The 18,288-nt window shown below is 37.5% G+C and overlaps 1 protein-coding gene across 1 annotated transcript in view; it reads right to left on the reverse strand.

The window, feature by feature from the left end:
• DNAH7 (dynein axonemal heavy chain 7) overlaps positions 1-18,288 on the reverse strand; it is a 249,669-nt gene that overhangs the window by 76,451 nt on the left and 154,930 nt on the right. The window contains exons 45-47 of the mRNA XM_046018191.1: positions 17,001-17,181; positions 13,884-14,069; positions 8,076-8,239 (exon numbers count right to left, since the gene is read on the reverse strand). Coding sequence (XP_045874147.1) covers positions 8,076-8,239; positions 13,884-14,069; positions 17,001-17,181 — 531 coding nt within the window. The remainder of the gene's footprint in view (positions 1-8,075; positions 8,240-13,883; positions 14,070-17,000; positions 17,182-18,288) is intronic.

Here is an 18,288-nt window from a genome sequence, read left to right on the forward strand (position 1 = left end):
TGTACTAAAAAAAAATGCAAAGCATTATAGTGAAAATGGAATGTTAAGGATTGTGGATTATTCAAATAATCCAATAGAATGAGAAACAGAGCAACAAAAATCAGAAGTAAAAACAGAAAAGAAAAATAATAAAATGGTAGATCTGAATTCAATTATACCAACCACATGAAATATAAATTTGTCTAAACGTACTAATTAATGGAGAGAGATTATCAGTTTGGAAAAAATATAAACTCTTACTGTACAGTCTGTCTACAAGATACAGATACTCACTTTAGATACAGTAATATATTTATATTAAACAAAATCATGGTGAAAGATACACCATGCAAACACTAATCAAAAGAAAGCTGAATTGTGCATAGACTTAAGAAGAAAAATTATCAGGGATAAGGAGAGATATTATGTAATAATAAAAGGGTTAATTTATCCTGAAAACATAATAATCCCTACGCATCTAACAACACAGCTCCAAAACACATGAGGCCAAAACTAATAGAACTGAAGGGACAATAAGTAGACAGCAAATGAGCAAGGATATGGAAGCTGTGAAGAGTACTATGACACAACTCAATTTAACTGACATTTAATGAATCCTCTACTCATTAATAGCAAAATACAAATTTTTTCAAGTATACATGGAGCATTCACAAAGACAGACCATCATGATACCATAATGTTGAGACAAACTTCAACAAATTTAAAACAACTGGAATCATACAATGTCTATTCTCTGAACATAATGCAATTAAGTTAGAAATTTAAAAATGGCAGAAGATACCTTAAAATCTCAAATGTTTAAATTAGTAGGTTTTTTAAAGACCTATAAAGAGGAAGTCTCATGAGAAATTAGAACATATTTTAAGGGAAATGAAAATACATCAAAATGTGTGCTACGCAGCTAAAGTAGTGCTTTGTGGGAAATGTACAGCAGTAAACACATAGATTAGAAAACAAGAAAAGTCTAAAATCACTACCTTAAGCTTTCGCCTCAGGAAACCACAGAAAGAAGAGTAGTTTAGGCGAAAAACAAGCAAAAGAAAAGAACAAATATTAAAGCAGAAGTCAATAAAATGGAAATCCAAAAAGATGGAGAAAAAACAATGAAATAAAAGCTTTATTCTTAGATAGGATCTGGGAAAATTATCAAAGTATAGCTAGACTGATCAAGAAAAGCAAAGAAAATGCTAATTACTGATAGCAGGAATGATAGAGAAGATTAACATTACAGACCCGGCAGAGATTAAAAGGATGGTGAGGGAATACTACAAACAACTCTATGCCCATAAATTTGACAACTTAGTTGAAAGGGACCCATTTTTTGAAAGATAGAAACTACCAAAACTCACTTAATAATAGATAACTTGAATTTTCTTTAACTATTAAGATAACTTCCAACTCTTTTAAAATTGAAATCATGGATAACATCTCCCAGCAAAGAAAGTTCCAGGCACAAATAATTTCTTTGGTTATTTCTGCAAAACATTTAAGGACCTTAGGAGATAATTCTATATAATCTCTTCCAGAAAATAGAATGGGAGAAAACACTTTCCACTTTGTTTTATGAGGCCACCATTACCTTGATAATGAAAATGTATAGACATTAAAATAAAAGAAACCACATAGCAATATCACTCATGAACAGAAAAATCTTCAACCAAGTATCAGCAAATTGAATCAGAAATATATAAAAGGAGAAGAGATGAAGACCAGGTAGGGTTTATCCTGGAAAAGCAAGGCTAGTACAGTTCACCATATTAATAAATAAATCAATAATAAATAAAATCAATCAGTACAGTTCACCATATTAACAAACTAACTATATTGATAAAATATTAATAAACTTAAAAATATATCTCAATAGACACAGAACAAGCACTTAACAAAATTTAACATGCATTAAAGATTAAAACTCTTTGCAAACTAGGAACAGAGGGAATTTCCTTTACCTGATAAAAAGGATGTACAAAAAAAATCCTACAGCTGATACAGTATCATATGAATATGAATATGAATATGAAGGGCTAATTCATTTCCCCTAAGAATAGGAAAAGGCAACAATGTGCAATTTCATCTTCCCTGTCCAACATTATATTAGCCAGTGTAAATTATATTTGTATAACAAGTATTCTTATACTTGTCAAAAAAAAGGTCCTTGACAGTACAATAAGCCAAGAAAAAGAAACAAAAGGCATATTAAGAAATAAGAAATGAAACTGCCTCTATTTGCAGAGTACATCTCTGTACAATATCCTAAAGAATTTATGTAAAAGATGCTAGAACTAATAAATGAGTTTATCAAGGTCATAATGTATATGGTCAATGTTCAAAAATCAATTGTTTTTCTAATACTAGCAATGAACAACTGAATAAACTTTTTTAGAGTACCATTTACAATAGCTCACAAAAATTAAGTACTGGATATAAATCTAACAATGAAATACTGATGAAAGAAATCGAAGGTGAGCTATAATAAGAAGTTTCTGCACAATTAAAGAAATGATCAACAAAACTAAAAGGCAGCCTATGGAATGGAAGAAGATATTGCAAATGACATATCAGATAAAGGGTTAAGATCCGAAATATTTAAAGAACTTATTAAATTCAACACCCAAAAAACAAGTAATCCAGTTCAGAAACAGCCAGAAGACATGAATAGACATTTTCCAAAGAAGACACCCAGATGGCCAACAAACACATGAAAAGATGCTCCACATCACTCGCCAAATCAAAACCACGGTGAGATACCACCTTACACATATCAGAATGGCTAAAATTAACACAGGAAACAACAGAAGTTGACAAGAATTCCAAGAAAGGGGAACCCCCTTGCACTGTTGGTAAGAACACAAACTGGTACAGCCACTGTGGAAAACAGTATGGAGGTTCCTCGAAAAGTTAAAAGTAGAACTACCTGATAATCAGCAAATTCACTATTAAGCATTACTTAAAGGATACAAAGATACAGATTCAAAGAGATATATGTGCCCTGATGTTTATAGCAGCATTATCAACAATAGCCAAACTATCGAAAGATCCCAAATGTCCATCAACTGATGAATGGATAAAGAGGTGCATGGAATACTATTCACAATGGAATACTATTCAACCATCAAAAAGAATGAAACCCTGCTATTTGCAATGGAAATTGCAATGGAATACTATTCAGCCATCAAAAAGAAAGAAATCTTGCTATTTGCAATGACGTGGATGGGGCTAGAGTGTACTATGCTAAGTGAAATAAGGCAGAGAATGACTATATATGTGGAATTTAAGAAACAAAATAGACGAACATATGGGAAGGGAGGCAAAAAAAGAGAAAGGGAAAAAAACCACGAGAGACTCCTAACGACAGAGAACAAACTGAGGGTTTCGGGGAGGGAGATGGGCAGGGGATGGGCTAAATGGGGATTAAGGAGGCACTTGTGATGAGCACTGGCTGTTATATGTAAGTGATGAATCACTAACTATATTCCTGAAGCCAGTTTGGCACTATAGGTTAACTAGAATGAAACAAATATTTGAGAAAATTGAAAACATTTAAAAACAGGGATATATTGTGTTTATAGAAGACTTATTGTCAATTTTTCTCAAATTGATGTATAAATCAATGCAGTTTCAATCAAAATCCCAGCAAGGATCTTTTGTAGATATTTAAAAACTGATTCCAAAATTCATAATGAGAGGTTAAAAAATAGACATAACAATTTTGAAAAAGAAAGCGAAGTTTGAAGACCTATAAGCTAACTTCAAGACCTAATATAAAGCTATACTAATCAAGGCAGTGTGGTTTTTGCATCAAGACAGACAAATAGATCAACAGAACAGAATAGATAATCCGGAAACAGACCTCCATATATGTGTACAACTGACTTTCAACAAAGATGTAAAAACAATTCAACGGAAAAAGGGTAATGTTTTCAAACATGTTCTGTTGGAACAAGATATATCTATATCTACATATATATATATATATATGTTATTATCTATCTCTGATCTGTATATTTGCACACACAAAGATACTGTTCCATACCCAGTTAACAAGTACATGAAACTTATTTTCCCCCAACAACACCTGCAATATAACATATCTTTTTGATTCAAAAGCAGGACAATGTTGTGACTTCATTTTTTTTTCTTTTAAAGCAAATTTTGCTTTTTTTTTTTAAAAAAAAAAGATTTATTTATTTTTGAAAGAGAAGACATGGGCTGGAGAGGGTGTGGAGGAGAGAGAGGAAGAGGGAAAGAATTCGGTAGACTATGCTGTGAGCACGGAGCTCAGGGCGGACCAGATCCCACCACCCATGAGGTCACACACGACCTGAGCTGAAACCAAGAGTCAAACACTCAACTGACTGAGCTACCCAGGGACCCGTTAAAGCAAATTTCGTTTTTAAAGATTAGGGCATCTATAGAATAACATATCAAATGAGTAAAATCTCAAAGGAGACATTCCTCAGGGTAGGTAGAGAAGAATATACTGGGGTTTTAATAACAATTATTGTGGAGAGGTATATGCAACACATATTGGTTTAGACAGGATCACTTTTTGGATGACTATAAATCTTGAATTTGAAATAAACATGCACCATATTAACTATTTACTTCCTCTCCACTGTTTTGCCTTATGTGATTTACAAGACAACATCTTTCTTCAATCTTACTTCCACCACCCAACATTCTTGAATGTAGAAATGCTTTAAAATCAGTGGTTCCCAAATAAAAACTGAATTTTTACAGACTCAGCATTCCAAGTTTTAATACTGTTTGTTCGTTTGCGGTTTATCTATGGAGGATTATTATTTTGTGCTCTTTGGGGCTTTTGCAAACTACAGACTTCTAATAGTGATAATACATGTTCACGATAGTCTGCCTGGAAGGACAAAGAATTTAAGTATATAACAGATGCATGTCAGAGAATTTTTCTATATTCCTTTTTAGACACACACATAAAAATAGATTAATACAGACAACAAAGGGTGGGTACTCCTCTCAGTTATTACTCTACTGAAATAAAACTAATTTATCCGACTCCTATAGAAATGAAAACTAAAAGACATTTTTAAAAAGCAGAGTTATATCAGATAGATAGGTCAGATTTATTTACCAAGCGGTTAAACAATCTTAATACTATTTCACTATGAAGTGTTCAGATACAATCCAATTACATTTAATGTTATCACTAGCCCTTGAAATTCTGATTAGCCAAGGACCTTCAGGTGTCAATAGCTCCAAAAGTTAATTATATTCCAACTTATCTAAATTTTATAGATTCTTCCCATCTCCCTAAATAATCAACTCTTCAGTCAGCTGAGATAGTATGTAAAAAGCACTTAGCACAAGATTAGGTCTCTAGAAAGTGCTCAGTATTAGGTATTATCATTATCAAGCAAGTATCTCTGGGGACTGGAAGAACTCAGCAGGCAAGTAAATAAGATACTTATCTGATACTTCAAAATAATCACCTTCAACCTATTTACTGAAACCTCTGTGTATAAGATTACCAACAGAGATTGACAAAATAAACCAAGAATGAAAAATGTTAATATTTCTTTCGTAGTAAAGTTGCTACCATAACCTTCAGCTAATATTTCAAGATTTTTATAAACAAATAGCAAAAATGTAAGGGTGCTGGCTCATTAACACCATTTTTTACCTCTTTCTCTCCTGAAATGTGAGTTGGTTATCTCGAGAAATAATCACAGAAAAGTTTAGAATCATAAACACAGAAATATTCATCAATATCCTATTATTATTGAAATATAATGGGACCCAAAAGAAAGAGTACAATTATTTGTTGAAAAAGAAGAAGGTATTTGGCCTCCAATGGATATAATGCTTGTGGATATCCTGCCAGGTGGAAAAAAATGTAAATAAACTGCCAATCGAAATAGTAAAGACAGAACTACCATAATGCAGGACATGATCAATTATATTCACAAGTGCTTGGAAAAACCAAAGTATTTTTTCTGAAAGAGGAAAAACAGCAATAGCAAAAACATAAAAATCTGACTGTTCCTCAGGCTGAGGTTAATTGGTACAGCTGGACAAAGTAAAAGTGGGCTCCCGAACTTCCAGAAACCTCCCATACATGTCAACGTCTAATTGCATTTTCACATTAAACATCAACACAAACTCTCTGTGTACCACCTACTTGTTCAATAACTTAAAAAACAGGCTGTCATCCTGTACTTGTTAAAAGGCACTCAAAGGTCTGTTTTCGTGGCCAACTAATGCGCATATTTATCATTTATCTTGATTCAGTCATTTCTCTTCTGGATAGATTTAGATTATGACAGCAGAGGACCAAGTGCTTAATTTTCATTCCCCCCAAAAAGTTTTGTAGTCTTTTCTCCAAATCAATCAAATAATTACATTTAAGTTTGGCTCCTGAAAAAGTTCATCTAAGTATGATTCATTTGGTTAAAAATATGAGAACCATGTGACACGACTTTTCTTTTTTGCCTCAATTACTAGAAAGTTTTAAACTTAATTCAGGGCCCAAATGTAAGGATGAGCTTGTCTGAAATACCGAGAAGTAACTACTTCTTTAATTTCCCTTAGGTGGTCTCATCAGATTTTTACTTTATAATCAAATTGCATTCACTTCAAATCCTTGTAGAACAATTCAGTAAGTAAATGCTAAAGAAGCCCATAAATACACACATATATATCAGGTGTATATCATATATTTGTACATCAGGATCATTCATGGAGCAGTAAGGAAACACGTTCATCTGAGTTTTAATTTGTGGAACAATCTTCATAAATACTACATACAAAAAATTTAAGAATAAGCAGTCTTCACATGTTAATTCTATTTTAAAAATCCACATGCATCTGTCATTTGTACTTTAAATTAATTGTATATTAAATTAGTTGTACATTAAATTAATTATACATTAAATTAAGTACTCTGACATCAATTACTCTTTCAGTGGTAGACTAACAACGAATTAAAAGAGTTATGTAACACAGAACTGAATATTTCTACTGACGGTTTACCTGTGCTATTCCTAATCGGCTAAAACCTCCAGGAAGGCTGGCCAGTGAAGGAAGGCCCATGGTGACCTGACAAATCATGACTGTCGTCATACTGGGGCAGGTTAAAGTCCTTGGTTTCTGGGAGATGAGACCTTTAGGAAGGTGAGACAGGACGAGCCTGCAGTATTTCTCCCCTCCCAATTTCCATGGGATTTGTCTACTAGCCAGGACATTCCAGGAATAGCCTGCACTACATCTTGGGGGCGCCTGGGTAGCTCAGTGGGTTAAGCTTCTGCCTTCAGCTCAGGTCATGGTCTTGGGGTCCTGGGATCGAGCCCCGTATCAGGCTCTCTGCTCGGTGGGGAGCCTGCTTCCCTCCCTGTCTACGTCTCTGCCTACTTGTGATCTCTCTCTCTCTCTGTCAAATAAATAAATAAAATCTTAGAAAGTCCCAATCAGCCCAGGACCAGAAATGTAACCATATCATTGAAGCTGGCCCCACACAGAGCAGGGATTAAGAATTTGGTATACACTTGAACCCATCACCACCAAACAACCCACTGCTGTACCTTTCACTAACCTGAAATAACAAAAACTCTGTAATTTTATGGGGATAAGTATTGGATTTCATTTACTCATGGTAGGGCTTTGCTCCATTTGCCAAAAGCTGATTAAAAATTAAGCAAAAGTCAGGGTGCCTTGGTGGCTCAGTGGGTTAAAGCCCAGGGTCCTGGAATCGAGCCCCGTATCGGGCTCTCTGCTCTCAGCAGGGAGCCTGCTTCCCCTTCTCTCTCCCTGCCTGCCTCTCTGCCTACTTGTGATCTCTGTCTGTCAGATAATAAATAAAATTTTTTAAAAAATTAAGCAAAAGTCATTAGGGTTTTTGGTTGTTTACTACAGTCTCCAATATGCAATCATTCTAACATTACTGTGAGAAGGAAGTGATTATTCATATTTAATTTAGTTAATAATGTAAGCAAAAATTTTTCACTACTATAAAAGTTTTCTAGCTATAATTGTTTAAAAAGATGCACAGATAAATATATCTACTGATTAATAGAGATCTCGAGAGAAAAATAAGTTTTCCTTACATTATGATGATCCCGTTATCAATGGAAAATGAGTCGGAAGGTAAACCAGCAATGTTCCAGGTTCGAATTGTCACTGCTTCTCCCAGAATACCCATAAGAGAATAATCATCAGAGCAGGGAATATCTTTGCTTTTGCACAAGTTTGTCCACTCCTTGATTTGGTTCTTTAAGACATACACAGAGAGATATGAACATGAGGCTGGAAATCACCAAATGAATACTTTAACTCTTCAATTACACTTTATGCCTTGAGTGAACAAACCAGTATTGAAACTGCCCATTAAAACAATTTATCAGATTTTTTCAAATTATAATTCAGAAGGTCTGTTGTGCATTCCAATGAAAATGAACTATGTCCAATGTTAATTTTAGATACATCACTTAATAGTGAAGTTGAGGTCAGAATTTTGCATCCGAAAAAAAAAATTGCCAATTTTTATTCTAAAGCAGCACTTGACAAAGTTGTTGGAGATCATCATTATTCTGTACATTTTCTTTAAAGTACAAATATCTGGCAAGCCTTAACACAGCATTATGGAATAAAGTAAATCTACTTTGAACTGGTAGGGGACAAAGGGACCACGGCAGGACTATGATGCACCAACAAGGGTCAGGACGTATACTGGAGTCTGGGATATCCTACTTCAGGGCACAGTGTGCTAAGCTGCTCGGGAATCAAAAAGGGACTTCCAGTCCAGTTTCACACTTAGGAAGTCAGAAGTCAAGGTCCAGATTGAGGTCACGTATCAGAGAGTTCAGAAACAGTAAAAGACACGACCAGAGGAGATATAGGCCAGGAAGAGACATGGGAAGAAGACACAGACACACAAGATGTTGGGACCCACCAAATTCTGTGGGCACGGAGTGGTGCTGGCCGAGAGGGCATGGTAGGTACCACCACCTGCCTTGGGCTCCTGCTGAGCTCCCCGCACCAAAATCCCCTTAGGTTTGCCCATGAAAGGCCACGACAGGTTAGGGACAGTTAATGAGTTTCAGGACCTTGATCAGTCAGTTGTTTTGTAGAATGTCCCACGTCGCATCTCTATGATGTTCCCCCACGATTCAATTCAGGTTATGCACCTTGAGCAGGAACAGCATAGAAATGATACCATGTTCTGCTCATTGCATCCCCTCAGTCGTACGATTTCCAACTGTTCATTCACTGATGACTCTGATTTTTATCACTTGATTAAGGGGTTGTCTGCTGGGCTTCTGTCTTCTAATTGTATGATCTCAGGTATAATTAAAGCTTCTTTGGGTGGTGGGATGCCACACAAGACACGCAGATGAAAAGCAGACCTTCTTGGTAGTTGTGCTGCCACATGAGAGAAAGCTGCACCCGGACACGGGGTAGCAGCACGTGGTGAAACGGTAGCAGGCACTTCTATGGGCAAGCAGAACGCGGGACGGCTAGCTAGGCTGCACGGGCTTCCAGGGGAGGGGGTAGTTTGAGGAATTCCACAGGTGCGGCAGGGAAGGGGGAGCCCCCGGGCATTACATACCTAAGAACCTCTGGAAGTTGAGTGCCTGTTATCTCCTGGAGTATTGGAGCCGGAGAAGGAAACCGGTGGGGTGAGGGCTGAACCAAGATGAATTCAGAGTTTTAAGCCAGAATTCAAAACTGAATGAAGGCAGCGCTTGTCAAATACCGTATTACACCTTCTGCACTGCCCCTGTCCCCTTTCTGGCTGTAACGAAGAGGCATTTTGTGGGGAGATACTTGTAACTGTAAGGATCTAGCTTTGTCGGGAACTCATTTTTAAAATGTATTAATTTATGTCCTTATAGACTTATCTTTTTCTATTTTCTAGTCTCTTAAAAATATAATGGTCATGTAAATGACAGCAGTCACAACATCATGACCCACTCTTCGTGTACATTGTGAACCCATCGTAGTAAGTCTAGTCAACATCTATCACCAAAGTTACAAAAACTTGTTTGTTATGATAACCTTTTAAGATCTCAGTAAGATCTTTTAAGATCTCAAAGGTACAATCCAATATTATTAGCTACAGTCACCATGCTGTACATTACAGCCCAGGAGTTACTTTATAGCTAGAAATCTATACCTTTTGAACCCCTTCGTGCATTTTGCTCACATCTCTTATTCAATGAGTTGCAATATGTTGCTATCACTATTTATTGCTGATTTGGCCAGTAGAAATAGCTTCAAGCTCAATTTTATGTCCTTTTAATATGTCCCTATCATTTTGGGGGCACTTCCTTACTCTTGCTTTAAAAAATAATTGTTCTCTAATCAAGTCCTGGCTAACTGAAAGATAATCTTCCTGTTTTAAATTCAGCTGATAAACAATCTTAATAACAGAGACCCTTTGCCACGTAATGCAATATATTTGCTGGTGTAACACTGTAGGGTAAACAGGGGCAAAATCTCACCTTTTGTGAATACTTAAAACCTATCATCTGGCTTTCTGTTGGGTTTGGTTGTTGATGCCAGGAGCAAGGGTTGTGGCTGTGTAGGGAGGAAGGGTATAAAGCATTTCTGATTTGAGCTCTGCTTTCTAATTCACCGTTCCTACTGGCATGTTTTGATCTCTTTGTTGTCAGGCTATAGGGCCGTCTGCAGACTTTTGGGAAAAATCTGAATGTTTTGGCAAACATAGCTTGATGCTGGTACTGGCACGATAGACAATGATACGGGGAAGAAGTCAAGAAGGCAAAAGCAGCAGTGACTGGAACATTGTTTATAGTTGACAGTGTACGTTATCATATCTGGGGATTAGAAGTTTAAGTGGCCCAATTACATGCCTAAAACGGTACAGCAGCAGGCATTAACCATCCACCACCACCAACCCAGTTCTGACCTTGACTGCTGGCAGGGAAAATGAGAAAGCTCCAATTAATTCAACTCCAGGGCTTACGTGTCCTTACAGCACTGTAGAATTGTGTTTCAGAGATTGGTGTGGGCACGGCTGTTGAAGTACCCCGGGCCCAGTTATCCTAGAAGAACTGGAGTTTTCCATGTTTTATTTATGCAGAGCGCCAGAAGTTCTACAGAGCGGCTGATGAATAATTAACAGCGACTCAGATTCAAGCTTGGAAGGAGGGGATCCAGCTATCTATTGAGGGCTCTTGGTATCCAGAGACTTCGATGTTAGAAAAGAACCAAGATTGTTGGAAAGCTATTTTGTCTTGGTTGGGTTTCCCAGAAGCAGGCTCTGCGATGAAGATTTATTAAGGAAGGGTTGCTGCGGGGAGCAGTACACGGACTGGGAAGAAGCCAGTGAAAGTTGAGGATCTGCCAGAGTTCGGGGCAGGTGGCTTTGATTTCATCCCACACGGAGGGTAAGTGGGTCCTTAGAGCTGTTCCAGCCAGTTCTCATGCTCCTCGTCAGTCATTCATCCAGGAACGCCTTAGGGGGAGAATAAATCCCCAGGCAATTCCAGCTCCAAACACTGGGCAAAGGGGATTCTAAGACCCCAAGAGAAGTCTGCAACGAAGAGCCACGGATGCTGGTTGTTGGGCATGAGAGTGCGGGAAGCCGGGAGGCCAGCCGGGCAGACACAGAAGTGGCGGCTATAACCTTCCGCTTACAAATGATGGAAACTTTTGACACCTGCCCTGACCCGAAGGGGGCGGCGAGAGGACATCGAGAACAAATTCATAGGAAGGAATTTCGGAACACTGAAAAGAAATAAAAGAAAATAAAATGGAAAAAAAATTCCCAGGAAGGAACAGAGCAACGTTAGAGACTCAAGACAAGTAAAAGCCTCAGCTGCTGTAGCGAAGCATGGAAGGGGTGAAGTCGCCTTCACGCCTTGACAGAGATGAACCGGGATGGAATGATGTGGCTGTTCCAGTCGGGGCGAGGACAGAGGCTCTGAGTTCACAGGAGCTCGGAGTTTGGGCTGCGTCTGTGTCTAGCTTAAGTGCCACGGTGCTTCTGTCGGCAGACTCCGAGGTCTCAGTTCTGGACCTCAGTGCTCTCCTGAAGGATTTGTGTGGTGGGCTGACCGGCAGCCTTCACTCTGGTGGAAGTGGGTGTCTGTGGAGTTGGCAAGATCCGGAGCCTCGGAACACGTCTGTCAGCGGACAGGGTGGGGAGGCATGGGGCCCTGGAATGCTGAACAGGAGCTCGTGCAGGTGCCCAAGGGTGTGTTGAGAACCGGCAGGGAAGGGTAAGTGCGGCGGCCACTACCCCCTCCATTGTTCCAGGCCGATGTCGGGGAGGAGAAAGGTGCTAAAGGACTACGAGTCTCACTCCTGCTGTGACATTAACGAGCTATGTGGCTTCAAGCAATTCCCTTCGTCTTTCTAAGCCTCAGTCTCTGAAATGGTAGAGCAAACAAATCTATTACCAGATAGTTTCATGCTAAACAGTAACTATTTGAGCTACAAGATGTTCATGCCGTAGTAGCAAACCGTTATTCAAAGATACAAAGATACGTGGGGCGCCTGGGTGGCTCAGTGGGTTAAGCCTCTGCCTTCGGCTCAGGTCATGATCTCAGGGTCCTGGGATCGAACCCCGCATTGGGCTCTCTGCTCAGCAGGGACCCTGCTTCCCCCTCTCTCTCTGCCTACTTATGATCTCTCTCTCTCTGTGTAGTAAATGAATAAAATCTTAAAAAAAAAAAAACGATACAAAGATACAAACAGTTATACAAAGATACAAGTGAACAAAGTGAGGAAGAATGTGAAGGTCATACACCAGGAGCAGGATGACCCGATCTCAAAGAGATAGAAACACCATGTATGTGAAGATTTTAAATCGGTTTGGTTAAAAATAAACAAACTAAAACCGTGGACTCCAAGAATCAACCCTACTTAAGAGAAAGTCCTCAAATTAAGTAACGCTCGACTGAGACCAGGTGCAAGCAAATGCTATGGGGAAGAAAGGAAGACAGAAAGAGAGGGAGGGGAGGAGAGAGAAAGGATGGATGGATGGATGGATGGATGGATGGATGGATGGATGGATGGAGAAAAAAAAGAAAGAAGAGAAAAAAATGAGTTATCATTTATTCTTTCTCTACTTGCTTGACACTAGAAGCTATTACCAAAAGCTTTAAGATTTCTCTCTTCTCCTCATTCTCATTTTTTTTTCTCCTTTTCTTTTCTTTGAGTACTTTCAATTTCTCTAAGACTCTCTTCCTGTTCTCACAGGGCCATGTTCTGGGTTGGATTCCAGTTCAATTTTTCAGAAGAGAGCTCAACAGTCTCTCTGAGTCTCTGAGACTCAGAGTGCTGGGTCTCATTCAGAAATAGACTGAAAGGGGGAAGGAAAAAGCAGGAAGAAGAAATAGAAAAGGGAACTGGGTCACAAAAATGAGGCAGTATCCATCAAAGGGGCGCTAATTCGAAGCAGGACACTTGGCGTTTGTTTTCAAAGGAGAGAAGCCACTTACGGATTCAGTTCTAGGCCAGCTTGCCTTTTCCTCCTCTGAAGTTTTCATGTCTGAAGTGATTTTTTGAAATGACTCATTATTGAGACTCATAGTCGCTGATCACACTCATAAACACACACACCAAAAAAAGATGTAAAAAAAATCCTGATATCTTTGAAATTCTGTCATTAAAAGATAACATGAAATGGTATACCCTAGAGTCAGTGTTTTTGTTTCTAGAACAATTTGATTTTAGAAAAATATTTGATACAGCATCGTATGGCTCTCAAGGCAATTTACAGAATAATTAAGATACACAACTAGATAGAAACCACTTGGAAACATTTGCTCTTCGTACTCTTCAAAAAAACAAAAATTAAGCCACAAAATCCTCTAAGATTAGTTAGTACTGGCTACAGTGGGAGGGTCAGGAAGAGACCTCAGAAATCGACTAGTATTCTTTACCTGTCGATAATTCGATGTAAAGGCACCGAGGTAAGCGACGACTCCTGAAGAAACGAGGATGTCACCTGTCAGGTTGATGTACACCTGCCCCAGGTCCAGAGCTGTGAGGCTCCAGCGCGTTTTCTCACCCCCAAGGCCTCCAATCAGCTGCTCGGCTCGTTCGAGCTTTTTGCTGCACAAGTCAACCTTGAAAATAAAAGTCGGGCTTTATCAACATCCACAGGTAGAAAATAAGTGAAAATTTCTGCATGATTTTGCCCTCTGAGATAAATCCTTTTTTTTTTTTTTTTTTTTTTAAAGATTTATTAATTTTGACAGAGAGAGATCACAAGTAGGCAGAGAGGCAGGCAGAGAGAGTGAGAGGGAAGCAGGCTCCCTTCAGTGCAGAGAGCCCGACGTGGGACTCGATCCCAGGACCCTGAGATCATGACCTGAGCTGAAGGCAGCGGCTTAAACCACTGAGCCACCCAGGCGCCCAATCCTTTTTTTTTTATTACAAACTTTCACTCTAAAAAAAATTTTTTTAACTCTCTAAAAAAATGTGAATTATCTCACTATGAATACTGGCAAGTCCATGACATTTGGGAAGTGTGTTTCATAATAAAGTACGTACAGTAGGTATGTATAACAAAGTATACACAATCTATAAAATTTTTAGTGGCCATTCATCACATAACACAAGAATAGCTCTATTTAAGGAAATGATCTCCAGCAGGAGACACTGAAATTTGCTTAAGTAATAAAGGACATTCTCTTGCAAATATATATATTTTCCCTCAAATTTAAATACTCTAAATGCATTTTATTTAAAATGTTCTAGCAAAATCTTCCCCTCGTTTAACTTATGGTTGACTTGATGATAATTTTAAAGGTTAAATGTTTAAAAGTAGTAATAATTTATGCTTACTTGCAAAGCACAATTTTCAAGTTGTTAAATTGTGCCAACCTACTCACACATTTGCAATTAACCTTCAATTAGGACATCAATCAATAGTTGAGAGCCTACTTTGTGCAGAAGACTGTCAACCAATTTGATTATGCGTAATTAGGCAATGTAATTAAAAAAAGAAAAAGGATAATTATGAAGGTGGAAAACTTGGGGAAAAGCCATTTCAACCCATGCAATGGCAATATTCCCCTGAGTTATATTAGTTTGATTTTAAATGACTTGGCCTCATTATTCTTGGATAAAGACTAGAGTAAGCAAAGGTTAGCTTAAGGTTCAAAATGAAATGACTGACATGAAAAGAGGAAGTAAACAATTGATAAAAGCAGAGGCATTTAGATTACAGTGGAATAAGAATTTGGCCTATACTTTTTCCTAATGCTATGAATATTTATTTTAAATAAATGCCATTAGACCAAAAGAGATAAAATACTAAATTGGTTTATCGAAAGATAGGCTTGAAAAAGCAACAGTATGTAATTGGGGATATTTTTGATACTTCTAAACTTAAATCTTTTGTCTTTCAATTTTCCCTCTTTTAATATCTTCTGTCTTCCAGGTTTCTTTGTTCATTCTTTTTTTTTTTTTTTTTAAGATTTTATTTATTTGACGGAGATCACAAGTAGGCAGAGAGGCAGGCAGAGAGAGAGAGGAAGGGAAGCAGGCTCCCCGCTGAGCAGAGAGCCCAATGCGGGGCTCGATCCTAGGACCCTGAGATCATGACCTGAGTCGAAGGCAGAGGCTTTAATCCACTGAGCCACCCAGGCGCCCCTCTTTCTTCATTCTTTATCATAATGTTTATAATAAATTGCATCATGTATTTGACTGCAATAAACTTGCCATCAGAAATTACTAAGTAAAAATATTTTAACTAAAATTTTGCCTCCAAAAGCAGATTTTTAGGACCTATGTAAGCATATATTCATTTTACATGATCATAATTTCCAATTTTTATCACAAAAAATAAAAGTGTCAATCATACAACAGAGTTGACAAACGTCTACAGTAAACCACACACCCACCTATTATATTATTTAAACTAAAACTGAATACTTGGACATCATGCCTTATAGTAAGTAAAATTTCTAAAGATGAGCTCAACCTCACATATTTGTATAAATACGGAATATATGGTCATATCCTCTGGGAAGAAAACTCTAGGAAAGTGTGCAGCTTCTAAAGTCAGATTTTAACCTTCTAGCTTAGAACCTGGGTTGACTACAGGCAAGTTACCTGACCTTTAGTTTCTACAAAATCATACAAAAAGATGACCTCCCTCAGAAGGCTGTTTTGAGAATAAATGAGATAATACATACTGTTCCCAGGGTAACAGTGACTCGCAGATTAAGTACTCAATAAATATTGGCCTTATAAAATATTTTGACTTCCCCCCCCCCGGAACATAATTAGACTTGAGCAGCTACTTATTATAAACAGTATCACCTTTTTAGTCTTAGAATAATTTTCAGGGGTCACACAGTAGGGTTCTGGGTATTGAGTTCATATCTCAGCTCCGCCATTAGCTCTTACACAATCTAAGTCACTTAATATTTCAGTTCTTACCTATATAATGAAGAATTACTTAAATAATCTAGCTCAATATTCTGGTAATCTGAGGCAAAGATGATTGACTTTTGGGTGGGGAAGGACCCAAAAGGTAAAAATTGGGGGTTTTATGGATCAAGAGACAAAAATGATAATATTAGGCAGGTATTTATACAACCATTTACCATATAATCATTAAAAAGTGTCAAAACCGTCTTTAGCTTGTGGGCCACACAGAAATAAGAAGTAAAAGGTAGTTGAGGGAAATTGGAAGGAGAGGTGAACCATGAGAGACTATGGACTCTGAAAAACAACCTGAGGGTTTTGAAGGGGCGGGGGGTGGGAGGTTGGGGAACCAGGTGGTGGATATTATGGAGGGCATGTACTGCATGGAGCACTGGGTGTGGTGCAAAAACAATGAATTCTGTTATGCTGAAAAGAAATAAAAATTAAAATTAAAAAAAAATAAAAAGAAATAGGCAATGGCCGATTTGGCCTGTGGGCCATCTTTTGCCAGTCCCCAACCAGGAAGAAAACAGGAGACTGAGGCACAAACTTGCTGGCACAAACATCATTCCTACCAAAGTGATTAGGATTTGCCCATATTTGTCCATAGTATCACACACCTGGTTTTCCAAATCAGCCTTCTTCTGTTTGTTTAGTTCTAGGGTATCCTGAAGCTTGGCCAGCTTGTCCTGGACTTCTCGCAGGGTGGCCTGTTTCTTCCGAAGACCATCCATGGCAATTTTAAGCTCCCCTTCGGCAGCAGCCAGTTTTATCTTTTTAGGAGCTACTATTTTTGCCACCCTGCAAAAAGTAAAATCAGAAAATTCGATATACATTTTATACTGTAGCGCACTTACTATCACTGAATTTGCTTTTCCATCCTTACTGTAACTCAACACATTTTTATGCAAAACCTATGCTGGTTTCCATATTCTGTATTTCATCAATCACACCTGATCCCAGCGCAAAGAAATGATGATTAAAATAGGTATCAAATATGGATAACTTTTCAAATAAGTAATTTTTTACCCAATCTAAAGCATTAGATTATTGACAGTATGAATATTGTGGTTTTCCAGAAGGAAAATAGCCTATTTATGTAAAATATTGCAGTGTTTATGAAATCACATCTATTTCATTAAAGCTTAATTCATAGGAGATGTGGTGTTTCATCTAAGTCATTTTGCTTTTTAAAAATTTTCAGAATATATCTTTAACTAAAATCAGCCATCTTATAAATATGTATGTCAATAACAGAAGGGACTATATAAGAAAAAGAATGGATATAAATTATCTTCTATCTGGAAAATGGGGTCAGTGATGTTAGCTTTCTAAACAAATGGTAAATGCTAAATTAAAATTTATCGTCAGTACATCATGGTCCAAAACATATACAGGTTTATAACATATGTACAATGACTCAAACTGTGTATGAGTTTGAAAGATATCCTGTAATAGTTGTTTTTTGAAGAATAACCAGTAATTTTTGCTGTTTTGTACATATTATAAGTGATTCTCATACAATCACCAGAGAAGACGCCTTATATTACAAAGAATATGTATTATACTAGTGGTTTTCAAAATGTGGCCCAAGACATACTTCATCCCCTTCGGGGAGTCCATGACATCCTCTCTTGTCCAACCACACATCTGTGTGAGGCTGTATTTTCATCATATATTTCAATAGAAACAACATATTGCGACAGATTGAATGAAGATGCAGATTTGAGAGTCCAACTATCTTCCACTGGCCACATATTAAAGAGATTTGCAGAAATAAAAAACACCACTACTGTTCTCCTAATTTTTTGTGAAAAATGTGAATTAAAAAAATAAGTTATTTATGTAACATGTAATGTCTTTATGAACTAACATTTTTAAAAATTTCTCTATTTCAACTTCTAATAT

The sequence above is a fragment of the Meles meles genome, chromosome 9 (genome assembly GCF_922984935.1).
Source record: "Meles meles chromosome 9, mMelMel3.1 paternal haplotype, whole genome shotgun sequence".
Lineage (NCBI taxonomy): Eukaryota > Metazoa > Chordata > Mammalia > Carnivora > Mustelidae > Meles > Meles meles.